Source organism: Meles meles, chromosome 10 (assembly GCF_922984935.1).
Source record: "Meles meles chromosome 10, mMelMel3.1 paternal haplotype, whole genome shotgun sequence".
In the NCBI taxonomy this organism is placed as follows: Eukaryota; Metazoa; Chordata; class Mammalia; order Carnivora; family Mustelidae; genus Meles; species Meles meles.
The window spans coordinates 70,016,915-70,031,564 of NC_060075.1; the positions used below are offsets into that span (position 1 = coordinate 70,016,915).

Below are 14,650 nucleotides of genomic sequence, written 5' to 3' on the forward strand. Positions count from 1 at the left end.
TTTTAGTATGTCTACACACACACACACACACACACACGCACGCACGCACGCACACACACACACCCCATAACACTATTTTTCAGATACAGTTAATAGGATTTTTATGTTGCATTGCTATAGTCACCTTTTAGGGTTTTGTTTTGTTTTGTTTTAGAGTAATTGTTGTCTTTGAGGATCATACAGGTGGGATTGATGTCATATTAATTCTGTGCCATAATGACTGGAGTGAAAGCTTCATCCCGCGTCTTGATTTTAGGAACAGCCATCACTGAATGTTAATCAATGCCTACTCCTGTAATGTACAATACCTTCACCTGGATATATCCTGTATATGTGTTTCAATTTGCAGTTTGAATGATATTGTTGCCGTGGGACCGGAGCACTTTTATGCCACAAATGACCACTACTTTGTCAACACCTACTTGAAATCCTGGGAGCTCTACTTGGGTTTGGCGTGGTCTTACGTTGTTTACTATAGTCCAAATGAAGTTCGAGTGATGGCCGATGGATTTGATTTTGCTAACGGAATCAACATTTCACCTGACGCCAAGTATGTGAACTGTTTATGTCACGCGTCTCTCCAGATTCTTGTTAGTTCCCTTTAGAAGGGACTCATTTTCTTTTTTTTTTTTTTTTAAGATTTTATTTATTTATTTGTCAGAGAGAGAGACAGAGAAAGATCACAAGCAGGCAGAGAGGTAGGCAGAAGCAGAGGGAGAAGAGCAGGCTCCCTGCCGAGCAAGGAGCCCGATATGGGACTCGATCCCAGGACGCTAGGATCATGACCTGAGCCGAAGGCAGCTGCTTAACCAACTGAGCCACCCAGGCGTCCCCGGACTCATTTTCTAAACAACATGATATGCTCTAATGTGTCATCCTGGTAAGAGGAAATTAGGAAGAATGTTAAAATACCTTAATTTTTCAGGGGATAAAATGTATCAAGTCAAAATTTTCTATTTTGTGTAGGCATATTCTTCTAAATTTGCAGGGAGCGATGTATGTATTAAGAAGGGGAACTGGGATAAACATTCAGTATTACTAAACAACTTTGCTTTGAGGGAAGAGTTTTGAGGGCGTAAGAAGATGAACTGGTGCAGTTATATATCTCAGCTGTGCTGTTTGTGACAAGATAAAGAGCCTGCACCAAAGTGTAAATCAAGACACTTCTTTCTCTGTCAAGAAAGTGTTACTGTGGGCGAAGAGTCGGTTTATCAAGGCAGTGTGCCTCATGGTGTAGTTGATTTACATTATTATTTGATGATGACCCTGAAACAAACGATTCACAGAGAAACCCTGGTCTAGGGACCACATTTGGGGTATCATTAGTCTGTCTACAAAAACCATGTATCCACTCATATATACCCTTCCTCATCTTCTATCCTCAGGTAGAAGTTGGTAACATGATTAGAGGAAACAATGTGGACAGTTTTCAGTTATTTATAGCATTGCCTGGTCTTACAAAGTAGCAGATAATACATAGTCATTTCTCTCTTTGTTCTGGGATGCGCTGCCTTCAAAATACTAATTGCGCAGGGTCAGAATCAGGCTTAGGGTAGGAGGGGTGAAGATTTCTGTCGGCCAAGCATCTTGTCTCCTCTCATACTTTCTCTGGCCTAAAACAAGGGCCTGGTTGTCAAAGGGCTTTCCTGCAGCTGCCGGAGAGAACTCGCTGTCCCCTGAGAGGCAGAACCTGGGGATTGTTGCCATGTTGACCAGCAAAGAGAAGTGGTGTGATGACATTTTACACCCAGATATTTAGAGCTGGTACTAGGGCTGCGTTTCTTCCCTCCTGATCAGGGACAACTAGGTTCCTACCTTAGGAAGTAACCTTTCAGAAATTAAAACTCCTTTGCACATTGTAAACTCATTGAGTTGGGTTTCTGTTTTGTTTTATTTTTTACAATTTGGTGTGCTTTGAGAGGGATTGCATTTTCCTGTCTCTAAGCAAAGTTCTATCCTAGGCAGAGTTCTCCCAGCTTCACTATAACCTTCTGAGCCGTATTACTTCAAGTGCTTTGATGTAGCTCTTTCTTCTTTGAAGGTATGTCTATATATCTGAATTGCTGGCTCATAAGATTCATGTGTATGAAAAACACGCTAATTGGACTTTAACTCCATTGAAGGTAAGATGTATTAACACTATAAGTTTGCAGAGTGATAATTAGATTCTAATTGATTTGTGAAATTAAAAGTGAGCAAAAAAGGATTGTCTAATTGGAGCGGGTGAGAACCAATTTTTCACTTCTTTATTAAGAGTCAACAGCATCGTGTGTGTTTGTTGTTCACTTTTATTCGGCGGCAGAGTGGCAAGGAGCAAGCCCAGTAACTCACCTATGAAACTTTGATTCTTTCTGCCCTAATGAATTCTCATTGCTTAGTTTCCCGTCCCTTCCTCTTTTTCTCCCTTCCTCCCGCTTTTCCCTCCCTCCCTTCTTCCCCTCTAACTCACCCTTTCATGTTTTCCTCTATGTTGATGAAACAACCAAGAAATCACCTCAACTGGTAGTTCAGATGACCACGCTCTCCATAATAGTTATAAATCATGTAAACATAATAAAAAACCCAGTAAAGTATCAAGGACTCCCAGCGGCCACTACGCACCCCTGCCACCCATCATTTCGCTCCCTTTGTCTCTGGCACTTCCCCCTGCTTGGTGTCCCTGCCCTGAGCTCACCAGGTGGGGACCCGCCTCAGGGGGGGCACTCGTTCCCTCCGCTCCCATCATCTTCCTCCAGTTCTCTGTGGCTCTCTTCTTCATATCCTTCCAGTTTCCGCTAGAATGTCACCTCAGCGAGGCCTTTCCTGGGTACCTCATCTCAGCTTGTGACTCTGCTCGCCTAGCCGCACACACACTGCGAGTCTGCAACCTCAGGGGCTTCCTGGTCCAGTCCGAGCCGTCCTCTTCCCCTGCCTCCACACACGGGAGGCGAGCAGAGAGCCACTCCACATTGCTTGGTGGCAGGTTTAATAAACAAGGACCCTCATCTACTTGGCTTGTCTTGGGTGCTGCAAGAGGACTAGCTCTCTGCACTTGCCCACTGGAATCTTAAAAGTTTTTATAGAGGCCTTAATGGGGGTTCGGTCACATATACTGTCCAGAGGGACTCAGCATCACCTTACTCCGTCAAGGCCGTGTCCCTGGAATGGCTCCTGCTGTGTGTGAACAGTGGGCAGAATGCACATTCCAAGGACAGGGGAGGGGACGGGGCACCTTCAGTTGTCCAGGTTCAGCTGGAGGTTCAGCCAGAGGTCATGTCCTTCCAAGGACCTCCTCCAACATGCCATCCCTCGTGACAGCTCTTATGATCTCATATACCCTGCTCTTGTGCAACATGTCCTGAGCAGTCAGCGATGCGGGGTGCGGGGGGTCCACTGGCACGGAGGCAGCGAAGTTAGTGTGTTTGTGCAAGGGAAAACACAAATCACTGCAGTGATTCCCCAAATCAATGACAATTTTTTTCATCCAAGAGCCCCATGATCCGAACCACTGATTTATTAAGTCCCCCAAGCTGAGGTCAGATCACTCCAGGCATTCACTTGTGTCCTCATGTGATTTAATAGAGATGACACTCTGGCACACTCGCCAGGTGTGAACGCACAGAATTCTGTTTGGATAATGGCAAAGAGGTGGTAAGTAGTGTTCCAGGCCATCCGGTTTTGGAGGACGGCTTTTGTTATTAGAGACATTTCAGTGTTCGGTAAGGACAGGCTCTGTTGGCTCTCATTTAAGGCCTACTGGATGAGTTTGGCCAGGGCTCTGCCAGTCTCAAGGGATGGCCTTGGACTTCTTTGGCAGTTGTCTTGGCTGTTGCCTTGGGCGTTGTTTAAAACACGTCGGGCCTGCTACTGCTGTGTTGACCAAGTCACTCTACTCTGAGGACACTAGAGCCTCCTTGGAAATATGCCCTCCCACCGGGGTGCTGGGGTGGCTACTCTTTCTGTGCATCTTTTCTCTGTATCTCCTAAGGGGTATGTTGCCAGAGCTTGTATCCAAGCTAGGACATGGCTTCCTGATTGCCAGGGAGTGTCAGCCCTGCCCGAGCTGGGATGTGGAGGACAGTGGGGACTGCCTCAAGTCTCTGCTAGCCAACACAAATGTTTTTCCACATATCCTGACTCCGCGGGGTCTTATTCCCATCATCCACACCCTGGCTTGCCGCCGGGGATTAATCCCTTTACAACAGTCCAAAGGTCAATGCAAAGGGTTAAGGGTCAGGGCTCAGGAGTGACCACCAGCCAAACCGCTCAAGTTCAGCCCAGGGGCTGCTGTGGATTCTTCCTGCTTCCATCCAGATGGTGTCAGTGTTGGGCTGAAGAGCAACTCAGGTTTGGGGCGGGAGGGATGGATTCCCTCGACTAGATCCATCCCCCACTCCCTCTCTACAAGCTGCAAGGACTGCCATGGAAAGTGGGGGGAGAGGGCAATGCATCTCCTCCTCTACCAAGCCTAGCAGTGCCCGTGTTTCTGGAGACAGAGGGCAGGTGGACAGGGTGTTCCCACGCTGCGGATCGGAAGGTAGTCAATGTCGGGGTTTGAACCATGGCGGAAATGCGTGGATGGAACGTAGTCCAAACCCACTCCTTGATAGGAAAGGAAGTTCTTACTTTGATGCCCTCTTCCTTCCCGAGCGCACCCTCACCAGCCCCCTCTCCGGAGCAGTACTGCATATATGGCTAAGAGCTCTTGCTCTAGGGGGTGTATGGAGTTTCTATCCCCTCTGGGACCAAAAGCTAGGGGTACTCTGTCCTCCTGTTATCCCCACCACAGTGCCCAACCCTTCTGGAGTCACAGACACATCTAACTCAAATAGCAGCCCTGCTTGCGAGACGTCCAGGGCTGTAGGGCTGTAATCTCCTTCACTAGTATGTTTGCTTTCTCCAAGGAGACCTGCCGCCCTGGTCCCCAGTCCCACACATGTCCTTTCGTTATCAGTCTGTATCAGAGACACAGACACCATGCCAGATGGGGAATGAAAGTCCTCCAAAACCCCCAAATCCCTACAAAGGTTTGCACCGCTTTCAAGTCCTTAGGGCTTGTTAAGCTTATGCCTTATCAATCACAGATTCTGGAACGCGCATCTTGCCCAACCACATGACTCCCAAACGCCTGTGGCTGTTCCTGGGCCTTGAGTTTTCTGTGGGTTCATGACCCATCTTCTCCCTTGCAACTGTTCCAGGAAAGCCTGCAGAATGTCCTGTGGCGTGTTCTTGGATACTGTCTCCTATCTCTTTATGCCCCCAAGCAATTTATGTTGTTTAACAGTTACCATTTTCTGAAGGGGCTGCAGGCGTACTGGTTGGTGGTGCGTGTTTCCCCTCAGCACTGGTCTGATTACCGGAACCCAGGGTCAGAACTCCCTGAGAGAGGTTTGCAGCTCCACCTCATAGGACATCAGTGCCCTGTAGATTCTCTGGTATTGCACAGAGAAGAACCTCATATTCCTGGGGTAGTAGGGAGGAACACTAAATCCGTCAAAGAACCTTCTTAACGGTAACCATTTGATCTCTGTAATCACTGATGGTGCTGAAAACTGAGGGTCACCATGGGTCAGAGTGCATTTGGATCCAGCATCCACCAGAGCTCCTAGAGGACCAGTAAAGAGCGAGTTCAACTTGACGATTCTTTTTTTTTTTTTTAAGATTTTATTTATTTATTTGACAGAGAGAGATCACAAGTAGGCAGAGAGGCAGGCAGAGAGAGAGGAGGAAGCAGGCTTCCTGCGGAGCAGAGAGCCTGATGCGGGGCTCGATCCCAGGACCCCGAGATCATGACCCGAGCCGAAGGCAGCGGCTTAATCCACTGAGCCACCCAGGCGCCTGTCAATTTGACGATTCTGATCATCTCCACCCGCCCTCACCTGGAGGCAGTCCTGGCCTGTCTCTATACCTGGGTTAGGGAGGCACCCACCCCAAATAGCACTGTTTTCCTGAGGCTCCTGCTGGAGCAGGCAGGGCATTAGGGACAGTAAGGGGCAGAAGGAACAGGTCTGAATTGTTGTTCAAGTTTTATGGCTTCCGCCGGCCAGTGAACACAGTGTTGGGTTGTCAGTTTCTCTGTTCTGGCGAGATCCCTGCAGCAAGGAGGTTAAACCACATTTGTTTCTGGGTTATTTTTACTGGACCTTTACAGCTGATTGGGAAAACCTTTAGGTTTTATGGGGGAGCTCTCTGTCTCAGGTCTTTCCCACATCCTGTACCTGTCCTAGGATTTGTCAGTTTTCCCTAAATTGACAACAGATTGCCCAGCACTACAGATATCTTGTCCCACCGTGGGCCACAGCATGGACATGAGGGTCCCATAACAGATGTCGGGTGGTGGACTGAGGTACAGAATGTTTCATTCTTGCCGTGAACGTGGCCTGATGAGGACCTTCAAAGCCAGGGGCAGAGATTGCCTGTCTCATTTCCAACTCCCGAAGGGTTGTTGGACCTCCTCTCTAGATTTTCAGGGCTCCACATGCCCAGGGAGGGGCCCTCATTGGGCCAAAGCTCCCTGCAGGATAGGATAATCCAGTCTAGAAGGGAGTGGTACTTTGAACCTCTGAGTGCCGTGCGGGTGCGGCGGGGGGCCGAGTGTGTGGTGATGTCACTCATTCTCTCTGCTTCCTGCCCGGAGAAATGCCATCTCCCCCACATCCCATAGGTGTACGAACCACACTGGAATACTTGCTCTGGCCTTTTGCTGGAACTTGGCAGCTGTATCAATAAACTCAGGGGAAGTACATTCTGTCTTCACGAATGTTTCCTCCGTTGGAGGCTGCCCTGCTGGCTGGGGTCATCGTGGTGCTTTTGCTTTCCTTTGTCCCCGGGGTTGGACAGCATGGGGCGTTTTGTTCCCTTCACAGCAACTTCTTCACTCTCCCCATTTTCCCAGGCGTTCCACCTCTTAGCTTCCCAATCAGACCTTGTCCCAGCGCTTGGACCTTAATCCTCAGCAGCTGGCGCTTTGCAAAATGGCGTGCAAGGGCTTCCGCTGATGATTTGTTCTCTCCCTTTGTCTGCCAGCCCCAAAGCTACAGAGTAGCGAGCACCCACATATCCTTCTCTAATCTCTTCTCACTTTCTTTTTTTTAATTTAATGTATTTGTTAAACAGTGGACACATGACTTCAGGTGTACAACATGGTGATCGGAGAACTCTGTACACAACTCTGTACTCATCACAGGTATCGTCACCGTCTGCCACCACTGCCACCATACAATGGTATTACAGCATTATTGACTATATTTTCGTCTGTCACTTACTTATTTTAACCTGCAGTTTATACCTCTTCATATCCTTCAGCTGTTTTGCTATCCCCCACAGCCTTCGCCTCTGGCCACTCCCAGGTAATTCTCTGTACAGTTTCCTTTGTTTCTTTGTTCATCTGTTTAGTTTTTTTAGATTCCACAGCTCAGTGAAATCATATGGTATTTGACTTTCTCTGTCTGACTTATTTCACTTAGCATAATATCCTCTAAGTCAAGCCGTGTTTTTACAATGGTGAGATCTCATTCCTTGTTATGGCTGAGTAGTGCATGCGATCAGCGGGCACTGGCAGGGATCGGTGAGCTCATGGTAGTGCTTAGGGATTGGCTATGGGGTCACCCTTCCCCACACAGAGATCAATGGCCAACTCGGGGTTTCCTCCAAGGACACCTCCTTCCTAGAGCCCATTTCTTTGGTCTCCACCTGGCTGGCTCACTGATTATTAGCTTTGCAGTCTGGGGAGCTTCCTGGGTGCAATCGGAAACTGGTCTCTTGTCCCCATACACGGAGGGCAAGGAGAGATCAAAAAAGAAGGCAGACCATTCTGATTGCTGGGTGGCAGGTTTAATAAGTAAGAGAAATGTCATATGAGGCTTGCCTTGAGCAGCCGTGGGACAAGTAGATCTCCACAACCTCCGACCAGAATCTTAAAAGTTTACGTAGAGGTCTTAACTGGATTCAGCTGCACACACTGTCCAGATGGTCTCAATAGCATGTTACTCTCTCAAGGCTATGTCCTTGGAACAGCTCCCACTGTGGAAACAGTGGGCAGAATGTATATCCCAAGGACAGGGGAGGGGTCAAGGAGCCTCCAAATGCCTGGGTCCGGCTTGACGATCAACTGGTGGTCACATCCTCTTGATGACCTCCTCCAGCACACACACGCACACACACACACACACACACACGCTCTTCTTTTCTCCTGATGGCTTTAAATTCCCTTCAACATTCATTACTAATATTACATATTTTACTTATATTTTGTACGTGAAATGCTGTATATTTTATTTATCCTCTCTATCCTCCATCTCTTCCACTAGGGTTTAAGTGCCAGAAGGACAGGGTGTTTTCTCTTTGTTCCTGAAAGAGTTCCTAACATGTAGTAGGCACTCACCAAAGACTTGTGCAGTTACTACGATGGGGCCGGGTACACTTCAGGGGTTTAACTTCCACCCCCGTCGATTATGATCCGATCTGAAGGTTTGAGTCAGAAGAAGTAAAAACACAAAGGAGAGGAAAGAGGAGGTAGCAGGAAAGTGGAGCTGGGTGAAGGTAGTCCCCTGTCCCTTACAAATAGGACCTGGCTCTCTTACCACAGCCACCCCCAGCCCGAGGCGCTGTCACCAGGCCCTGCGGAGCTGTCCCCGTCAGGACATGCAATGTGCTGTCGTGAGGGGCTTCATTGCGGGAAAGTGAGCTCAAAGCACCATCCCACGTGGCATCACGTTTGACATTAAAAATCATCGGTGTGGCCAATTTGGTATTAGCAGAAGTAAAATGGAATTTCACACACTCCTACTGGCTGACGGAATGAAAACGAATGGTGGTTGCAACAATAGTTACTTTTGTAAATTGAAAGTTAATTTTATAAGACTGGAGCCCCATCCAATATATATTCAACACAGAAGAGTAAAGACACTGGTCCTGCCAAGGACTTATTTGACATTTGGCTTCCTTTTGGCAACAGGTAAGGCCCCATCTGCTGAAATAACAGTTCAGTTGAGTCTACCCCTGTGACTGGAATGTCCTTTTTTTCTGTTGAAGGAATGGGTTAATCAAGACCAGTTAATTCATTAATACTTAGAGCATCAGGAAATTTGATAAATGAGCTGAGACTGATCTTAGAATTTGCGATGAGATGTGGGTGGATTTATGTCCTGTCAAAATGTGTTATGCACATACAATGGAATATTATTCAGCCTTAAAAAGGAATGCAGTCCTAATATATGCCCCCACATGGATGGAACTTTGAGGATCTCATGCTAAGTGGAGTAAGCCAGACACGAAAGGATAAATATTGTGTGATTCCACTTATATGAGGTCCTAGAATAAGCAAATTCATAGACAAAAATTGGAATGGGGTCACCAGGGACTCACGGAGGTAGGAATGGGGAGCTATTGGGTACAGAGTTTCTGTTTGGGATGATGAAAGTTTCTGGAAATGGTTGGGGGCAATGCTTGCCAAACCCTGTGAGTGTACAAATGCCACAAAATTTTACCTTTAAAGTGGTTAAAATGACACATTTCATGTTATGTGTATTTCACCACAATAAAATAATCCCCTCCTCCATAAAAAGAAAAAAAAAATTCCAGGACACAGCCAATGAATTAGTCCCACTTCAGTGCTTTCCCTTTCTCTAAAAATTGGGATATTTGTTAAGAGAGGACACAGGTTTTTGCAATGAGAATCATTTATTCAGTTTCCTTTATCAAAAAATGTACCATCTTCCACTTGGCTTTGTGGAAGCTTGAAATGTGTCCGTTGCGTGCATTGTAGTGAGTGAGTTTTGCTAGGAATTAGAGATTTGCAAGACAGGAGTTCGTTGCTGGGCCCAAAAGGGGCTCCCTGAGGGAGCATCAGCTCCTCCTTGGCAGGAGACAGGCCTGCCACTTACCAGTACCCGCTCTCCGGGAGCGGAGCTGCTTCCAGAGCACATGGTGGGAACTCAGTCATTGTGTGTCCAATGAACAGGGACCCCGGGCTTGGGTGTCTTCTTCTCTCACCCCAGCTCACATCTCTGGAGGCTTTCAACCGCCATGCAGTTCAGAAATCGACAGCTACCCCTTCCAAAGCTAGCAAACAGCACAGAGCCCCGAGACACACATTTTCCTCGTCTAAAGAAAATGGTGGGATCTGCGTAGATTGTCTGACACTGTGATGGATGGGCGTTTGGGGGGACAGAGAAGGCCTGGGGCTGATTCTGGCCAGAGGATGTCTGCTTGGCTGCCTCCTTTGGCCGACCTGGCCTGTCTCCAGGGAAAGAATGGATGGCTCTGGGAGAGGCTCTCCTGGGAGGCTTGGCCCCTGCGGCCCCTGCAGCCCCATCATGGACTTGGGGGGAGAGGTCTCATTTAGAGTAGGAGGCGCAGGGCAGGGCGGTGCCGGTTTGCCGCAGCTACCCGCCCACACTCTGGCCTCTGCAATGAGTCACCAGCAGCTATTACATGGTCTCTGGGCGCTGAGGTGTGCTGGCCTCTGTTTGAGGTACACGGTAGATATTACTTCTCCAACGGAGAGCTGGAGGTAAACAAATGGATGTGATTTCTCCCCAGTAGAAGGCAGCCAAGATGATGAATGGTGGAATTAAGAATCATTGGTATTATTTATGATCCTGGTACAAAGCCTCGACAGCAATCTGTGCAGTCATCACATGCTTACGACTTATATTTAGAAAATAAACAGCAGAAGAACAGGGAGTTGAATAACATCAGAAAACCAAAGAAGAAACTTTTCCCCTACTCCGTGGCAAAAATTAGACCCTGGGTGATCATTTCTTCTCTGGCTGCACAGCCTATGATTTAGCCATTAAAGAAGAGCCTACATTTCATCAGTGGGCTCATCCAAAATGAATCCACATTTCCTGGTTGTTTTCTGAATGCTTATAAATATCATTCGCACATGTTTTTGTAGAAGGAACTCTTTCATGCAGCACTTAAAACTTTTTCTTGGGTTTATGCACGGATGTTAGTCCAGATGATTTCCTCTGACTTCCAACAGTCTTGCTTGCCATTCTGCATTTTCCCCTTCCCTCCTCTGTCCTGGAAACTGACGAAATGCTAATATAGATGGAAAGCCAGAGGAACTCTCTGAGCGATATTGAAATGCGGCAGAATTGTGTTCTGGAACCAGCAGTGTGGAGACCGAGGAGAACAAGAAGATAGCTTCCCCTGAGAGACTGTTCCGTCACCTCTCAACTGTTTTCACTTTCTGTCCTTCCTTCTCTCCCTGTCTTAACCTGGAAGTCCCTGGACCTTAACACACTCGTGGATAACATATCCGTGGATCCTGTGACAGGGGACCTTTGGGTTGGATGCCATCCCAATGGCATGAAGATCTTCTTCTACGATCCGGAGAATCCTCCCGCATCAGAGGTTAGTTTGAAAAATGAATCAGATTGGCGACCTTATTCCAACCGTTTCTCAGTTGGAAACATAAATCTCAATTACATGTGCAAATATAAGGAGAGACGTGGATAGATGATCCAAATGATGAGAGATTAAAAGGAGTTTGACTTTGGGAGGCATTTTAGTCAGAATCTAGGCAGGAGACAGATGGTACATTTAAATTGGGTAATTTGAGGAGATTTAATAAGGGTCCTGTATACAAAGGTGTGGGCACACGTAGGGTAAATGCATTACCCCAGGGCTAGTGCGGGAGGCAGGAAATGGTTACCAGAAAGTCGAATGAGAGCAGAGCTGAGTGTGGAGAGGGTCCCCTGAGGGGAACCTGGCCTCTGGTTGGGGGTCAGAGACAACCAGTGGGGACCCTGCAGGGAGAAGCCCGGAACAAACACTCTACCTCCCTCTCAGTCCTCCCACTCCCCTGCTGCTGCTGCTCCTGGGCTGACCCTGAGCCAGAGCTGGGGGTCAAAGGAAACTTCATCGTAGGCTTTCGTGAGAGTCTCGGCAGAGTGGAGGGCTGGGTGAGGGGAGACAGCACTGTACTGGAGTCCCTATCTTTACTTCAGTAATGAGTTTCTTCAACTTGGGAATTCACAATAATTTAAAAAATGGAATGGACCGCAGTGCTGTGGTCTAATCATTTGTTTGTTGCTTGCCTTTCCTTTTAATCCCCTCTTCCCGTGTGTCAGTGTATGCGCGAGTTCATACACAGCACCAGGCCTGGCGTCCGTATGGCCGTCCTCTCCAAACCTTCCCTGCAGAATGGGAAGATCCGTCACTTGCTCGAATTATTTTGGTTTAAAAGACCTTTCCTTCCATCTTAGTTATAGCACCCAAAGACCCCATTCATCTTCACGGTCTTTACTCGGCGGACTATTTTGGCTGTGCAAACAAGAATTTTGAGACGCACTTTGCCATAGGCATTTGAACATTTCTGTGACTCATCTGGGGTTTTCTGTTTTGAGTTCTTCAGTATGCGTTATACATATTATTTATGTTAAATAACCGATACCGTTTTTTTTTCATTTTTTTTCTTTTTTTTATTTTTTCAGTGTAACAGTATTCATTCTTTTTGCACAACACCCAGTGCTCCATGCAAAACGTGCCCTCCCCATTACCCACCACCTGTTCCCCCAACCTCCCACCCCTGACCCTTCAAAACCCTCAGGTTGCCCCAACCTCCAACCCCTGACCCTTCAAAACCCTCAGGTTGTTTTTCAGAGTACATAGTCTCTTATGGTTCGCCTAACCGATACCGTTTTTGACATAGTTTATGGCTATATATTCTTTTTAAAGTTTTGTTTTAAGAATCAGCCTCATTTCCACCCACTGAAAAAAAAAAAAATTTCTTTTTAAAGCCCATGTCTCTTAGATTAAATAACCCCCAAACCAAATGTGTATTTCCAATTACTTTATGGCCCTTCATACCCTTTCTCTCCAGGCTTACAGGACAATCGTGATTATATTTAATGGCAATCCTTTGTGCCTTTTCCTGGTTCTTAGCTATTAGGATGGCTGTGTGGTATGTTTAACAGAATTGGGAAGATGTATGCTGTGGTGTGTTCACTGTGCAGAACAGAGCAGAATGTTAGATTCTAATTTGCTCTTGCTTGTTAGCTCATCTGGTGAACTTAGGTCATTTGCTATAGCATGGACTTGGTTTGCTGTTCTGGAAAAAGTGCTTCCTTTCTAACGATGGATCTGGTAAGGAATGGCAAAAAGTAGGAACAAGCCATTACCTAATGCACTGCCCCACGGAAGAGTGCCTGACTTTTATTAGAAAGAGGCTTACTTAAGTCAAGGTGCCCCATCACCTATTTCCCAGTTAAGTAACTACTATGTCTGTCTTTTGGGCTGGCTGTTTTACTTTTTATTTTATTTTATTTTATTTTTTTGAAGATTTATTTATTTTAGAGAGAGAAGGAGAGTGCATGGACTAGTGGGGGAGAGGGGCAGGGAGAGAGAATCTTCCAGCAGACTCCCCACTGAGTGCATTGCCGCCACACTGGGCTCCATGAGATCAGGACCTGAGCCAAAACCAAGAGTCTGAAGCTTAAAGGACTGAGCCTCTCCGGTACGACTGGGGCTGGCTGTTTTAAAAAGGTCCTTTTAAATGCTCCCATTGACCCTTTATATATAGGCCCTGGCCCTCCTAGTCTGCCATATTTGGTTTTTTTTTGTATGTAAGCATCCTTTCTTCCAGACACTGTATTTTATCCTAAAGCCTTAAAAATGTTAACAAGTTAAGAGTTGAAAAGAAACTTAAGGGGCGCCTGGGTGGCTCAGTGGGTTAAAGCCTCTGCCTTCGGCTCGGGTCATGATCCCAGAGTCCTGGGATCAGGCCCCACACGGGGCTCTCTGCTCAGCAGAGAGCCTGCTTCCCTTCTTCTCTCTCTGCCTGCCTCTCTGCCTACTTGTGATCTCTGTCTGCCAAATAAATAAATAAAATTAAAAAAAAAAAAAAAAGAAACTTAATCTAGTCCTATGCACCTTGTTCTACAAACAAGAAACGAATGGGAAGCTGAAGATCCAGAACAGAAAACTGGGCCCCTGCCTTACAGCGTGCTCTTTGCCCCGTGTGCTAGGAAATTATATGAAATCTGGCCAAGTATCCGCTACTACACATGATCAGCTTTGTACCCTGCTACACTGTTGCTAATGACACGATGGTATTTCTGCTCACCTAAATGAAGGAAACTGAGCTTACAAAATCTTACATGTTTAGAGTTAGAACCTTAAGTTCAGAGGAACATCTGAGTATGGTACAGAGATTTTTTTTTTAATTGCCAGAATTTGAAAACCAAGAATTAAGTGTAAGCATCCAAATTCCTAGCTCATCTGTAAATACACAAAACTGGCCTGAATTCTAGCATGGCAGTAATTTGACTATTACTGAGGAACATCTCCCCTCCAGTCCCCCATTTCACATAATCCTTTCTACTCCTGGGTCTCCCACCAGGCTGTGCTGCTCACTCCTATTTCTGCCCTGGGCTGGGTAGGCCTATGTGTCTCTATCTCTGTTTAAGATCACCTGCTTAAAACCTGTCATTTTGCCAGTAAGGAAACCGGCGTCTTTCGTAAAGAGCAACCTTAAAACAAAATAGGATTTATCTACACACTTCTTCATAAGGAGAAGTGATCCATCTTTAACATTATGTTTTTGAGTGACTTTAAAAAGAAAAAGTAAGTTGGGGTGCCTCTGTGGCTCAGTGGGTTAAGCCTCGCCGTAGGCTCAGGTCATGATCTCAGGGTCCTGAGATCTAGCCCTGGGTCAGACTCC

The 14,650-nt window shown here is 46.7% G+C and overlaps 1 protein-coding gene across 2 annotated transcripts in view; it reads left to right on the forward strand.

The window, feature by feature from the left end:
- PON1 (paraoxonase 1) overlaps positions 1–14,650 on the forward strand; it is a 33,671-nt gene that overhangs the window by 18,565 nt on the left and 456 nt on the right. The window contains exons 6-9 of one of the 2 annotated variants that reach the window (XM_046021420.1): positions 350–550; positions 2,042–2,123; positions 11,212–11,340; positions 11,446–11,705. In XM_046021420.1, coding sequence (XP_045877376.1) covers positions 350–550; positions 2,042–2,123; positions 11,212–11,340; positions 11,446–11,469 — 436 coding nt within the window. In that variant the 3' untranslated portion in view covers positions 11,470–11,705. Of the gene's footprint in view, positions 1–349; positions 551–2,041; positions 2,124–11,211; positions 11,341–11,445; positions 11,706–14,650 lie in introns of those variants that run through there. The other variant, XM_046021419.1, reaches the window with a different exon arrangement.